This window comes from Podarcis tiliguerta (genome assembly GCF_965153285.1).
Source record: "Podarcis tiliguerta genome assembly, chromosome: 2".
Lineage (NCBI taxonomy): Eukaryota > Metazoa > Chordata > Lepidosauria > Squamata > Lacertidae > Podarcis > Podarcis tiliguerta.
The window spans coordinates 20,002,843-20,015,386 of NC_139535.1; the positions used below are offsets into that span (position 1 = coordinate 20,002,843).

The window sequence follows — 12,544 nt, forward strand, 5'->3', positions numbered from 1 at the left end:
GCTGACTTATGTCATATGTGTTTACCTGATTCAAATAACTATTTATTTTTAAAAGTAGTGGGGAAAGATAGGGAGGGAGCAGATTCTTCCTGAGAGCATCATATATTGCTTCTGGCTGTAGCAGAAGGTTCGAGCATTTGGATTACGGTGGTATCTCGGGTTATAGATGCTTCAGGTTACAGACTCTGCTAACCCAGAAATAGTACCTCGGGTTAAGAACTTTGCTTCAGGATGAGAACAGAAATCGTGCGGCAGCAGCAGGAGGCCCCATTAGTTAAAGTGGTACGTCAGGTTAAGAACAGTTTCAGGTTAAGAACGGACCTCCAGAACGAATTAAGTTCTTAACCCAAGGTACCACTGTATTTAAATCAGGGGTGAGGAACCTGTGGCCCTCCAGATACTGCTGGACTACGACTCCCATCATCCCTGACTACTGGCTATATTAGCTGTGGCTTATGGGAGTTGGAGTCCAGCAACATCTGGAGGGCCACAGGTTCTGACGCCCCCTTATGAGTCTTCCTATATAACTGTGCTATCCTTACACTGGGAGAAAACATTAAAATTGATTTAGATATGAATCTAGTAAGCCTTGTTTAAAAAAAACAGGCCTTGAAAACTACTAGATGGTAACACAATTAAGCAGCATGTGTTTAAATAAACGGTAAATCATGCCAGAGAAAATTAATCACACTGTTCTCCATGTTGGCTTTGTTGACTCCTTCTGCCTTACAAAATTCTATTAACTCGCCTGCCTGACGCGAGTACATTTCCCTTAATTGGCAAATAAATTATTAATTTATTTTCTTGTTTTAATCCTCCTCCTCATCCGCCATCATAGCAAAGCACAATAGCAGAGGATTTAGTGTGTACACTGGTAAATTTTTGTGACAGTTTTAGAAGGTTAATTTAGAGAGCATATGCTCAGTGGGCCAAATTGGTCACGTGGCTGTGCTGGTGTTACACAGGGGATTAATCTGTTTGTGAAATGGGTCTAAAGATTGCTACTTTGCTCCTCTCACTTTTATAAATTGCCCTGCCGCTGCTTTCTCTCGATGTCTACAACAGGAAAAACACTGGATATTTTGCTACATCCTAGATGTAGAACCTATTCTTCTGTTACTTCTTAAATGAAAAACTTATAAGCAAGCTCATAAATGCAGTAGAATAAGCTCCACGGTTGTATAATGAGTAAATTGTATTCTGAGCATCATGATTCATTTCAGCACTGTCTTCATCATGACTAGAGAGGCCCTTTCACATAATAAGCTTTGTACTGTAAACAGCACAAGGGAAATTACAGAGATAAAATGCTCGCAAAGCCTAGAATAATTTAATCTGGCGGTAAAACAGTATCTTCCACACATTTTAATATTCCCCCTCAAGTAAAATTAAAATATATTACCATGTCTGTGTTCTTGTAGCATGATATAAGATCAGACATTTTCAGAAAAAGTAACAAGTTATACATCACCTTCCATTTGATGGATGTATTTGCATGTCACCTTAAATACTACTCATATCAACCATATAAATGCAGTCTGCCCTACTTCTAGAGATGCCCTTTTTTAAAAATCACAAGGTCGTGGGCTTCAGATTGCATAATCATGCATCGCATTGTAAATTCTAATTTAGACTAATGAAATGCTTTTCGAGCCAATTCACAGAGGCAGCAATTCCTTATTTCTCTAAAAGCAAGGACACTAGGCTGTCCAGATCACTAAGAGCTAATCTGCACATTATGAAATAGCTCTGATACGCACAAATAAGTGCTCTGAGCAGTGTAATGTTCAAAAACCATACTCGAAGACCCAGCAGGAGCTTTTCTATGTGGAGATTTCTTTATCTTGTTTTCTCCTGCTCTAGAGAGTAGGACTCAACCCAATGGCTTCAAGTTACAAGAAAGGAGATTCCGACTAAACATCAGGAAGAACTCAGTCAGGTGGCATATAAATAATACAATTATTATTATTATTATTAGTAGTAGTAGTAGTAGTAGTAGTAGTATTACTGTATAGCTGTTCGAAAGCGGGACAGACTCCATTGGGAGGTTGTGGACTCTCATTCATTTGAAGGTTTTCAAGCAGAGGTTAGATGGCCATCTGTCACAGATGCTTTAGTTGAGATTCCTGCATTGCAAGGGACTGGACTAGATGACTCTGGGGTCCCTTCCAACTCTATGATCCCCAGCATGCCACTGACATTATTATTAATTATTATTATTATTATTATTATTATTATTATTATTACAATTTGTATACCGCCCTTCATCTGCAGATCTCAGGGCGGTTCACAACATAAAAATACAATATAAAAGCACAACATACCTGATAAAAACAATAACAAACCCATAACAAACCAATAACCCCCCCAAAACACATTTAATAGGGTTATAACATGTTAATCAACCAAAGGCCTGGTTGATGAGGAAGGCGCATAATGAAGGCGCCAGACTTTCCTGGGGAGAGCATTCCACAAATGAGCAGCCACTGCAAAAAAGGCCTGTTCTTGTGTTGCCACCCTGCAGACCTCTCATGGGAGGAGACACATGAAGAAGAGGGCCTTAGATGGTTATCTCAGGGTCCAGGTAGTTTCATATAGAGAGAGGAGAGAGGAGCTCCTTGATGTATTGCAGTCCTTAGCCGTTTAAGGCTTTATAGGCCCAAACTATAGTTAGGGTTAGTTATAGCGTCCAAACCAGAACTGGAACCCATGGTTGGAATGTATGCACTGTCAACGATAATGACACAAGAGTGCTACTATAACAATGGCAGCAATAACCTGCTTACCCCATCTTTATAGGAGTGCTAAACATCTCTTTGACATTCCAGAGATTTGGATTCATTTCCCAGGCTTGCCTGTTAAAACATAAAGAGAAATATGTGAATGTTGCAGTGTGGTACATTAGTCTTCTCATACACTGTTTCATCAAGGCATCAATTTTAACAACTGTTTCCCCCACGACTGCCATGAAAGCTAGGCAGAGGAAGAAACTACCCTAAAACAAGACACAATCTCCAAGTAAATTGCTGACCACCTTGCTTCAAGAATGGATACTACCCAGGCAAATATATTGCTTTGGCTTTGTTGTTATTATCAAGATTCTAGTGCCACTCAGCATTAAAAATCAACAGGAGTGAAATACAGGGTGCTTCAAGATGAAGTCACCTTCATCAGAATGCCAGCCCATAGATGTTTGTTTAAATGTAAACTAGATTTTTCACTTCCCACAGAAAATCCAATATGTAAAAATAGCCCATTATACATTGGCAATTGTGGTTTTTCTTTTGGGGTTTTTTTGGAGGGCAGTTTGTCACATGTACGGTGTGACATTTTGATGAGTGGCCTCTGTCACCATATCTGATTCTCTTTGCTCTTCAGCTGAGCACAACCTACAGCCATTTTATTTCTGGAGGTCCCCAAAACCAAATGAAAGACATCTATTTCCACCGATTTCTACATGTTGAAGGCACCCTCAATTTGGAAGAGCAATTCTCTAATGATCACCACACAATAAATGTGTGGGGTTACCAAGGAAACTGTAATCACAATCCATATATCAGGATTTCTGCTGCTGTTTTTTAAAAAATAATAAAAGAGCTCTTGTGGAAGGCCTCTTAATTACTCTTGCACAAACCTTATGCAAGTCAAATACTATTCTTGTGAGAGACCTCAGTATCAACTTTTCCTAACAAATAGAAATTGATAATGCTGTTACTCATTTCCTGGCTTCTTTTTTTTAAATTGTTGTTGTTGTTGTTGTTGCTACATTTATACTCCGCCCATCTGGCTAAGTTTCCCCAGCCGCTCTGGGTGGCTTACAACATATCTAAAAACATAACAAAAACATCAGTCCCTTAAAAACTTCCCTAAACAGGCCTGCCTTCAGATGTCTTCTAAAGGTCAGATAGTTTTTTATTTCCTTGACATCTGAAGGGAGGGCATTCCAGAGGGAGGGCGCCACTACCAAGAAGGGTAATGGAGGGTGGAAAAGTGATTGAGGGAAGGTACAAAACAACAAACAATGCCCAAGTTCACAATACATATAAAACACATTTGCAGTGATACCTCTGGTTGCGAACGGGATCCGTTCCGGAGGCCTGTTCGCAACATGAATAGAACACAACCCGCAGTGGCGTGTCTGTGCACACACAGGTTGCGATTCGCTGCTTCTGCGCATGCACGTGGCATCATTTTGCACGTCTGTGCATGCGCAAGCAGCGAAACCCAGAAGTAACTCTTTCCAGTACTTCCGGGTCGCCGCGGGACGCAACCTGAAAAAACGTATCATTAAGCAAAAGTAACATGAGGTATGACTGTATATACAATACATATGAAACACTACAGATTACCCCTCACAGAGCTACAGTTCCAAGCACCTTAAACTCCTGTTCCCAGGATTCTTGGGGGCAGGGATGTGCTTTAAATATATGGTGTGTCAAGTTCCTCCAACTGGGGTAGATGAAAAGCCCTGGAATAGAAACGTATATTTGAAAAAGAAAAAAGAAATTTGGATTTGAAAAACATGCCTTTTGAAAAAATGTGTGGAAGCTAACAAGCTTAGCATGCACACAGAAAAATCAGGGCTCAGTTATGACCCATGTGCCCTCCTATTACAATAGCAAATTGTGTCCCTGGCAAAACAGTGCCGACAAAAGGAGAGGAAATTGATAGCAGCATGCTTGGGGAGAAAGACGACATGAGAACAAGGGCGTAGCGGGGGGGGGGGGGGGCAGGGGGCAGTTGCCCTACATAAAGCAATACAAATCAATAAAATGACATAGCTGAGGTTCTGCACCTCCCCTAACAAAAGGCCTGCCCTCCCAAACAAAAATTCTGGCTATGCCCATGCATCAGCATCTTTGGAAAATACCCCCACAAGGAAAAACTAAGGGGCAAAACACCCCTCGCAAAAAAATGATAATATGAATTATTATTATTATTTATTATTTATACCCCGCCCATCTGGCTGGGCTTCCCCAGCCACTCTGGGCGGCTTCCAACAAAATATTAAAATACGGTAATGCATCGATGCTTCGATGGCCGCAGGACGCTGCTGTCGGTTGGGCAGAAAACCAAATTCAAGATTCTGCAAGGCGGCTCCACCACGCTGCACCATTCTGTGTCAGGTCCCATGGGCGTCGCTTTGACGTTTTTATTTTTATTTTTGACGCCCTGAACGGTTCATACACCACACCCCCGGCTACTGTTACAAAGTCACTCGTGCCTGAAAGGCGCTTGAGGTATTGGAAGAACCATTGCTGCCTCTGCATGATTTGCAACCTGCCGCATCCCTTCCCTTCCGCCCCTAAGTGCCAATGTAAAACCAAAGAGGGACTTGAGGCGGGAGCACGTCTCCCCTCTTGGAGTTGGGCTGCTAATGCAACTCCACCTCCCTTTGAGAAATATCCCTGGGTGTGTGGAGCTGACATGTAGGCATTAAGTGTAAAGCTAACGTGCCTCCTCCTCCTTTCTTTCAGCAGACCTTTCTTTCTTCCGCCTTCCCGGGCTTAGTGGGCGCGGGGAGTTGTTCTGCAGCGCGCGAGAGGCGCCTGACGCTCTTCCTCAGGCGAAGCGCCTCGAGAGGCTCCCTCACGGTTCTCCCTCACGCAGCGGGGGATCCTCGCTATATATATAAAGTTTTAATGGTGGTCCACGCGCAAAGCATATCGCACACGGCCCGCACAAGTCTCTTCCCCAACACCTCCCCCCCCCCTCCCGCGAGAGGAAGCCTTAATAAAAATTAAGTATTGTAGTTCCTTGACCGAATTAACGTTATCGCCTCCCTCACAAGAAACGTCCTCATCGCATTTCCACCTTCCCTTCCCCATTTGGGAGCGGGCAATCTTGTTTTTCCTAATCTCACCGTCTTTTCAGAGCCCCGGGAAGATTGAAGCACCACAGCCTTGGGTTACATGTACCGACATATCATAATTATTATTTGAAACTGCTTTGTTTAAAAAACAAATCGGATTCCTCCTCAAGAGAAATTCCACTCGGGAAGATCTAAACCCCTCACAACATTCAGTTGCTGTTTCAAGACATCTCAGGACTCTTCATCCCCTGAAAAAACAATCTGGAAACCCCATTACTCCGAATATTAAGACCTCACCAATCCAGTTTTTTTCTGTGTAAAGAAATGGTAGCCAAGTCACGAGGGAACAAAAATCACAATTGTTAAGTCAGTGCATATAAATGTAAATCAAAAGTTACATTTGCCCGTTGCCTAGCTCTGAACAGTCTCTTAAAAGTTCATGTGAAGAATAATAATGATGATAACGATAATAACAATAATAATGTCCGTGTGGTCATGCATGTCTATTCAGAAGTAAAAGTACCTTTCCTTTGAATCCAGTGGTGCATTTGAGTCTCAGGTTGGGGTATGTAAGCTTACAGCCTGAAAGTCAGAGAGAAAGAGCTGAAACCTATTAGGTTGCTTCAAAGCTGGTTTAATATTCATTCTCTCTACTTACAATCCTTGGAATTGAGGGAGAGGCTAGGAAATTTCTAACAGACTTTTTATTTTTATTTTTTAAATAATGTTTATTGCTTTTTGAACAATTTAAACACTACAAAACCAAATAAAAACAGGGGGTGGGAAATACAATACAATATAAAGACACTACATAACACTAAACACATTAAACTAACAAAAACAAACAAAAACAATTTAAAACACTCAAACAATTTCAATATCTTATCTTTCATTCACTTATTTCACCGACCTCCTCACACCTCCCTTTTTGTATTCCACTTCTGTCAAATGTTTCAGCAATTCCTTTCCATCTTCCTCTGCTATCTGTCCTATAATTATCCTAACACATTCTAACCTTATTTTACCTTTAAAATTTCATTAATCTATTTATACTTAAATCCTTATAACATTTCTACTAAAGCCATATATAACTTCATTCCAACAATCTTTTAACATTCATTAATTTTGCAATATTTCTGTAAATAATCTTTAAACTTTTTCCAGGCTTCTTCCACCGACTCCTCTCCCTGGTCTCGGATTCTGCCAGTCATTTCCGCCAGTTCCATATAGTCCATCAACTTCATCTGCCATTCTTCCCGGGTGGGTAAATCTTGTGTCTTCCAATACTTCGCGATAAGTATTCTTGCTGCTGTTGTTGCATACATAAAAAAAGTTCTATCCTTCTTTAGCACCAATTGGCCGACCATGCCCAGGAGAAAGGCCTCTGGTTTCTTCAGAAAGGTATATTTAAATACCTTTTTCATTTCATTGTAAATCATCTCCCAGAATGTCTTACTCCTTGGGCATGTCCACCAAAGGTGAAAGAATGTACCTTCAGTCTCTTTACATTTCCAACATTTGTTGTCGGGCAGATGGTAATTTTTTTCAAGCTTGACTGGTGTCATGTACCACCTATAAATCATTTTCATTAGGTTTTCTCTTAAGGCATTACATGCCGTAAATTTCATACCTGTGGTCCATAACTGTTCCCAGATAGCCATCATTATGTTTCTAACAGACTTTTTAACACCTCACCAATTTCCAATATTTTTTTTTTGGGGGGGGGGGTGGAGCCATGACAGTTAAACTGCTAGAACACAAATGAAAGTCTGTAGTGTAACTAGGCGGTCCACATAATTTTTATGCAAAGCCACCCCAAAAAGCTGACACTTGTGTGGTCATTAAAGAAATGGGGGCAGAACAAGGTGCTCCTCTCAAAGGACAGAAACGTCTGATTCAGGAGACAAAAAGTGGCTAATCCAAAGAGATACAGACATGATATTATTCAAACTGGGTGTGAGCAGATATGACCCAAGTATAGGATCCTGATTGCTGCTCCTTCATCAACACGCCCTTCATTCGACCCATATCCCCCCTGGCACTGTCAGTCCCGCAGACAGAAGAGTTGTTGCAAAAAGTGTCCTTTTTGATTGCCAGTGTGAATGGGGATTTGGGAGCAATCCTACTTTACCCAGCAAGCATAAATTGGGGATAGGATGACATTGTTAGGTTCCTAATGAGCCTTTCCATTAATCCTAGCCCCTGTGATTCAGGATTCCCATTCTTTTTTCCTTTATGTTACACAAAGCGCTTTGCAGTAAGCCCCGACAAAGGGCAGAACAAAGGTTTGCGAAATACAGTGAGTTTTGGCAGGCAGCCCCTGATATTCCAAAAATTAAGACGTGGCTTTGAGCTTGCTTCTCACTGGGTGAAAGTGGGGGGAACATATGCTTGCAATTTCCCCATTTACTAACCTCTGTTTATCCCATAAAGAACAAAATCAAGGTAGGAAATCTCATTCCAACAGATAGGAGTCTGAAACATTCCCTCAAAACAGGTTGTGCAAACTGGCTTCCTTTAAAAGATATAAAGACAGAAGAAGCTATAGCATATTTTTCCACACCATATTGGAAAAGGGCAAAGTTCAGTCTAGTTAAATTGCCCCATGGACCTTCACTCAATCCATATCCAGCATTCTTGTGCTCCATTGATTTGCCTGTAGGCAAATGGCATTTTTTCTCCTAGTGAAGTGTAAAATACAAATTCCAAATCAATCTTGAAGTGATGCAGTGTGGTGTCTTAAGTTTTGATAAGTTTTTTGTTCTTTTGCATACAGCCTGATCTGCGCTGGCCCAAGACCTTTGGGCACTTGAGGCAAACCACAACATGGCGCTCACATCCACTGGCCAGGGAAGAGGGGGTGAGTGAAGATCTACACCAGGAACAAGGTGGAGGGGAATCAAAGCAACCGTACCCAACAGCTGAAATGGGAATCAAAGGTCATTGAGGGTGGTTGGGGGGAAGGAGCCAGGTCAGAATCAAGCTGGGTGGCCGCAGAGCCCAGAAGACCCCAGATGGCAGCCCCCACCATTTCCTCCCTGGGAGTGGGAGGGAGACCAAGACAATGAGGTAGAGGTGGCATTGGTGGGGGGTGCTGAGAAAGAGACAGATCCAGCCTCCAAGGAGTGTGCTAAAGCCATTGCCACTACTGCAGTAGCAGCAGGCAATGCATTTATTGGAGGTCAGATCTGCTGTCTCCATGGATCCGGCCACCTGAGGCAGTTGCCTCAGCTTGCCTCATGGGTGAGCCGGGCCTGAGTCTGATCTTGTTCAAGTTTTCCCTAGAACTTCGCTCCCACGGATTTCAGTAGCACTTAGTTACCTGTATTTTGGATTGCAGCCTGAAGAACTTTGGTCACTATCTCTACCGTACTGGGCACAAGAATTGTAGGATTCATACTGACTTTACAGAGAGTAAAGTGAAAGCTTTACCCATTGTAGGCTTGTAATTTATGCAATCAATGATTTACTTTAGCCTTGGGGTGGTAAGACTTTCCGGTTTTTTCCTGCTGTCAGAAGGGCATGCAAATATGCAAGCAAAACCAATGTTTGTAATATATAAACACCATGGGAATTTCACTTACTGAGGAAATTAGAGGGAGCTAAATTTTCCCATCACAACAACTGGGTAAATAATCCATGAGCTACATATTCTCCAAGGGAAAGTTTATCAGCGTTGGTTATGCAGATGTAATGACTTATTAACTATTCATTGTTTCAATATCCTGCTAAAGAGTTGAAAAGGGAGTAATAATATTTATCTGTTTTTTTTCCCTTTGTAATGATCCCACCCCCCAAAAAATAAAAAGTTGGTGTTACTATTACTAGATACAGTAATTTCTTTTATTTTTCCTTTCTTTTTTCAACACAGTTATTTCTTGAGTATGATGGTATATAGCCAGTACACCATAATGCCAACCTGTGCAAACTGAAGAGATGGTATGCTCTGTTTCAGCTTTTACATGTGAATGCCAATATTGTTAAAGTAGAAGGATACAACATGAAAGAGAAAGAGAATGTACATTCCCGCCACAGGGTTGTTTTTTTTTAACATCCCAATTATATTTTGAGCTGAGCTGAGTTAAGACACTCATGTGAAAAAAGATCAGTTTTATGTTCAACTCTGGGCTCTTCCTGCTGGCTGCTGCCCCCGGGTTTGGTAGAGTTAAAAAGGAGGTAGGCTCAAAAGTACCTCTCAGAAGAGATACTAAATAATATAGGAAACTGATGCTACCATTGCTCACTTTAGACCACAGTTGCTATGCTGTGCATACTGATCCTGTGAGTCCATTAGACTGCCTTACCTTCAAGAATACATTTCCACCATATCCAGAAAAAAACTTACTTTAAAATTTATCTGCCATAAGACTAAATATCGTTTTTAGTATGCTATACAAATCTCGTTCCCAAATAGCATGATCTGTAGAACCCCAAAGCTTCTTACATCCACCAACACACACACACACACACACACACACACACACCCCCCATATTGGATTTTTGAAACTGAGAATTAATAAAAATTATTTAACAAAAACAAACGTGTGTGTTTTGTGTGTGTGTGAAATATTCTGTTAATCATCTGCTAAATATATTTCAGGACAGGTGCAAATTATGTACACGCCAGCAAATAATACACATACTGAAAGAAACAGAGTTTGAGAGTATATTGAGACACAGGCTAACCATATGGCACAGTTGGAATAGGGCCTAAGAATCATGGTGAAAGATACAGATCCATGCATAACACAAGCATATCCCCTTACCAAGTATAATTGTGCTTGGAGAGCCCCCCTCTGGCTTCTGACTTGCAAATAATTAAGCCTTCCTTTGCCACCGTGAAATATGAAAATGTATTTTTATAATTGCATCTTTAAAATGACTTCGAAAGTAGATTCTCAACAAGTCAAAATCTATGCCAGATAATGGATTTCATGCTTTTATCAGTGCATACCTCACCCTCCAAGGCACACTCCTCCATAGTCTCCCGATACAGACGGAGGCCAACCAACCAACCAGTGTAGGCACTAAATGCTGCATACCTGCTTCGTTGTTCTCTTGCCCTTTCTTTGTGGGATTCTTCCCTTTGGCCATCTGCGCAACAAAAAATTCTATTAAATTATTCTATTAAATTATTTTATCACCATCCCACAGACAAAATTCCATGCTATTCTTACAAAGCTTCATTGGCTCCTATTGAAGACATTTCCATACACGTTAAGAAATAATGAGTTGCTTTGGCACTGTACAATTTCAGCGAGATTTGGCACCACTTTGTTGTGTTATTTTCTGCTATTACACAGAATGTTCCCTGCTTCAGAAGTGGCTGCGGAGATTCAGTTTTGTGCTGATTGCTGGCTGGATCTCTGGGGCTCAGAAAATGAGATTTGATATTTTCAGTGGGCTTCTGTGCAAAAAGGTAACATTTCATTAAAGAAGGACATTTTCCTTCATAGCCATCTATGACAGCTAACCCCATTGTTATAGTCTCTAGTTTCTCTCCTTCACAGCACAGAGCTTAGGGCTATTGTCAAGCACTGTCTTCAAGTATATATCTGAAGGAAGTAGATTTTTTTTATTTTTTTTTTGCCTCTGTAGTGACACACAAGAAGCCTTTAATCTATTAACAAGCAATGAAGTTGCCTGAAAGCAACTGGTCTCCTATTTAGTGGATGTTCTTAAGCACCTTGCCTTCCAGCACCTTTTTTACAAAATCTTCTACAAAAACACGTAGTTTTTTCTGGGCACTTAAAAAGGTTGATGTTCAACCTGGCATAAAAGCCATAACTTTAATATTTAAAGTTATTATTTCATAAATCCATTCATCTTCTCTACAACAATGGCTGTGGTGGGTAAGGATCTTGACCAGGCTTCCTCAACCTCGGCCCTCCAGATGTTCTGAGACTACGATTCCCATCATCCCTGACCACTGGTCCTGCTAGCTAGGGATCATGGGTGTTGGTAGGCCAAAAACATCTGGAGGGCCGAGGTTGAGGAAGCCTGATCTTGACCATATAAAATGCTTATTTGGTCCTAAATTCACACTCTTAAGGCAGATCCAATGAGTATGGCTGTGTGACAAGATGCTGTTCTATGGCTACGGTTCTGCAGACATTCACAAGGATGTATTTTAGTGGGACACGTAACTGTATCGTAATCCTAGTCCATCTCAAAGAACATATGTTCCACTATGGCACACAGCAGTATGGAGATATAGATAGATAGATAGATAGATAGATAGATAGATAGATAGATAGATAGATGATAGAGATAGATAGATAGATAGATAGATAGATAGATGATATAGATGATAGATCAGAACCTAGCAAATGTTTTATCCCTCATGATTATAGAAATAAGTTTGAATATAAGTTGTATGACAATGTCTGCTGAAGATCAAATCTCAGTGCCAAGCCAAAGTGCCATTTTAAAGTTGTGACTATTTATTTAAGTGATTGGTTAACACACGTCACCTATTGGTATTTGATTCCTATTAAGTAAACCCCTTTCAAAGGTACTGGAACAAGCCAGGCAATGGTTTTTATTTATTTATTTTGTCTCAAGAGCAGTTGGCAACCCTATCTACCTGCCCTTCTGACTACCCCAAACACTGTCTGAGTACTAATCACCATATTTTAATAATACAGATTCTTTCTCAAGAACAGAGAATGGGCTGAAATGTCACATTGAGCATCAGGCAGACATCTTGTCCCTGATCTAACAATCCATGCT

At 40.9% G+C, this 12,544-nt stretch overlaps 1 protein-coding gene and 1 long non-coding RNA gene across 18 annotated transcripts in view; one reads left to right on the plus strand and one right to left on the minus strand.

Annotated features, from left to right (window-relative positions):
• Positions 1 to 12,544, minus strand: part of IHO1 (interactor of HORMAD1 1) — a 65,817-nt gene that overhangs the window by 34,475 nt on the left and 18,798 nt on the right. For 3 of the 17 annotated variants that reach the window (XM_083425691.1, XM_083425688.1, XM_083425683.1), the window contains exons 2-3: positions 10,855 to 10,906; positions 2,787 to 2,855 (exon numbers count right to left, since the gene is read on the minus strand). In XM_083425691.1, the coding sequence (XP_083281817.1) occupies positions 2,787 to 2,842 (56 nt within the window). In that variant the 5' untranslated portion in view covers positions 2,843 to 2,855; positions 10,855 to 10,906. Of the gene's footprint in view, positions 1 to 2,786; positions 2,856 to 3,715; positions 3,733 to 4,376; positions 4,469 to 4,953; positions 4,978 to 5,457; positions 6,153 to 6,335; positions 6,513 to 7,747; positions 8,196 to 8,226; positions 8,328 to 10,854; positions 10,907 to 12,398; positions 12,526 to 12,544 lie in introns of those variants that run through there. The other 14 variants (XM_083425695.1, XM_083425696.1, XM_083425698.1 and 11 more) reach the window with 14 other exon arrangements.
• LOC310671076 lies at positions 6,038 to 10,409 on the plus strand. The gene is made up of 3 exons (XR_014507751.1): positions 6,038 to 6,178; positions 8,589 to 8,672; positions 9,684 to 10,409. It is a non-coding gene; the product is annotated as an uncharacterized lncRNA (long non-coding RNA).